Here is a 2,596-nt window from a genome sequence, read left to right on the forward strand (position 1 = left end):
CACTTGGGAGGCAGAGGCAGGTGGATTTCTGAGTTCGAGGCCAGCCTGGTCTACAGAGTGAGTTCCAGGACAGCCAGGGCTACACAGAGAAAACCCTATCTCGAAAAACCAAAAAAAAAAAAAAAAAAAAAAAAAAAAAAACAACTTACCAGTGTCTCAAAATATTGTGAATGATTTGTCTTTAGGAACATTTTGTTTTTAATCACTGTTGTTCTCGGGTTAACTAGCACCACTTTTCTAAAATTGCTTGAAGAATGGCTATTCAATAATTGATGTTAGAGAAGTTACCTCACATGAGGCAAAGAAGTGAATTCCAGCTGGAATGGGCCACTAAATTTTTAATAAATTGTAGTCTTGTGATTGTTATATATATACTATGAGATTACTTCATTGTTTCAACTTAAACGATATAATTGTCTTCATGCTGTACCCACAGTGGCTACTTTATCACTTTGTATATAATATAAGAAGATAGTAATTAGTACCCCCACTCTGTATCTTTCCTGAAATGGTGTGTCATAAACATGTGTGCTGGTCCAGTCCCCAGCGGTCAGGTCAGCACAGCATTGCTGTGGTTTATACAGCATGTGTTCTCACTTATGCTTTCTTCCTTTTCTCATGTAGTTCTGGACATGGCAAGACATGTGCCGCTCTATCGAGCTCTGCTAGAGTTGCTCCGCGCCATTGCTTCTTGTACATCTATGGTGCCGCTGTTGTTGCCTCTTTCTACAGAGAATGGTGAAGAAGAGGAAGATGAACAGTCGGAAAGTCAGACTTCTGTTGGTACATTATTAGCTAAAATGAAGACCTGCGTCGATACCTACACCAACCGCCTAAGGTACAGCACCGTGCTTATTCCTCTTGACCTTGCCTTTAAGCATTTTAAAAATAGTTCTGTTGTTAGTTTTTAGCTTTTCTTCTTCATTGACACACACTATTTAAACATACACACAAGCATACTAGTACACACAAGCAATATATCAGCATAAAGGAAATGTATACTTTGTATCTTAAACCTATGCACCTTTATCACAAAGCTTATTAGACATCCCCGAGAGTGATGTTATAGGTATAGGTAGTGAGTATTACTAAGTGTGCCGAGGCATAGCCATTATCCAAAGAAGGCTAATTTCCCTCTGCACTGATGTCAGAGATACCTTTAAGTGCCAATAAATACACTCTAATCATACTATTCTTATTTTTAATTCCATATTAAGGATATTGGATTTTACTTTGCCAATACAGTTTTGAAGGTTATATAAACCTATTCAGGTAAAATCCTAGTGTCCCATATGTATGTATATATTACTTTTGTCATTTAGATATATGGTTATAATTTATGCCAAAACCTTTCTTAGAAGTCAAAAGATCAACCATGATTTGTTGGAGTTACAGTGAAGCTAATTGCTTATGGAACAGAATTATTTTTAATTTACTTTTGGCCTGAGTTTAAACTTGGAGTTCTGTTTTGAAAAACTGTATAATCTAGAAAACCTTTCTTTCCCTTTTATGGCGTCAGTTTTCCTTACAGATGGCCTGGTTGTGGTTTTAAAACACTTATAATATTGATTCAAGTACTGTATTTCCTTTGTACTCAGTTGTTTTGCAAGAGTCTACAATTTAAATGTTACCAGTTTAAATAATTCCACTGAGTTGTTGCCAAATGAATAGTTTAAACTCAATGTGCTTAACTCTCTGCTAGGGCAGATACAAATAGCTATAGGTTCAACCAGGAGTGATTGCTACTTGTATTGTGGATTGCTACTTGTGAGGCCAAAGTACAAAGATGACTTGAAGCAAACCAGTCACCTAGGGCAACCAAGAGGGACTTTCTGTCTCTGGTTGTTGTTGTTATTAAAGACGACCGTCTGTGCTGCTCTTGTCACTGGGAAAGGAAGCTGTAAAGGCCGTCTCTGCTGATGACTTTCTGTTGTATATGAGGAAATAATGTTGTGTTGCTTACGTTCTGTTCTCCCCTCTGTCTCCAGTCTTTGACCGGGATCTAGGAAGACAGTCTAGTTCTGTTAAAATAGTGTGTTGCTACCATTGAACCAAAATATTAAATTGTCCAGTTGAAGTAGTGTCTTTAATTGAGCATCTTGTCCCCTGGGCTGTACTTAGTGTCTCTTATCCCTGTACTCTAAACATGGAGTTCGTCACTATTCTCTGTTACATACGAAAACAAGGATCTGCCTTGTGTTTCTATACCTTATTTTATATTTGGGATAACTATATTTGCTTATAACTAAAGAGTAAAAATAGCCGGGTGGTGGTGGCGCATGCCTTTAATCCCAGCACTTGGGAGGCAGAGGCAGGCGGATTTCTGAGTTCAAGGCCAGCCTGGTCTACAAAGTGAGTTCCAGTACTATACAGAGAAACCCTGTCTCAGAAAAAAAAAAAAAAAAGGTAAAAATATAAAATCTGAGCCAGGTGTGGTGGTACTATATGCTTTTATTCCTAACACTCTAGAAGTCAGATATAGGTCAATCTCTTTGGGTTCAAAATGCTATTTAAAAGTATCTTTCCGAGCTGGGCATGGTGGCGCATGCCTTTAATCCCAGCACTCGGGAGGCAGAGGCAGGCGGATTTCTGAGTT

General features: G+C 38.3%; 1 protein-coding gene across 1 annotated transcript in view; it reads left to right on the forward strand.

Annotated features, from left to right (window-relative positions):
* Birc6 (baculoviral IAP repeat containing 6) overlaps positions 1-2,596 on the forward strand; it is a 178,633-nt gene that overhangs the window by 147,616 nt on the left and 28,421 nt on the right. Inside the window, exon 65 of the mRNA XM_029531207.1 lies at positions 625-838. Coding sequence (XP_029387067.1) covers positions 625-838 — 214 coding nt within the window. The remainder of the gene's footprint in view (positions 1-624; positions 839-2,596) is intronic.

This window comes from Mus pahari, chromosome 18 (genome assembly GCF_900095145.1).
Source record: "Mus pahari chromosome 18, PAHARI_EIJ_v1.1, whole genome shotgun sequence".
In the NCBI taxonomy this organism is placed as follows: Eukaryota; Metazoa; Chordata; class Mammalia; order Rodentia; family Muridae; genus Mus; species Mus pahari.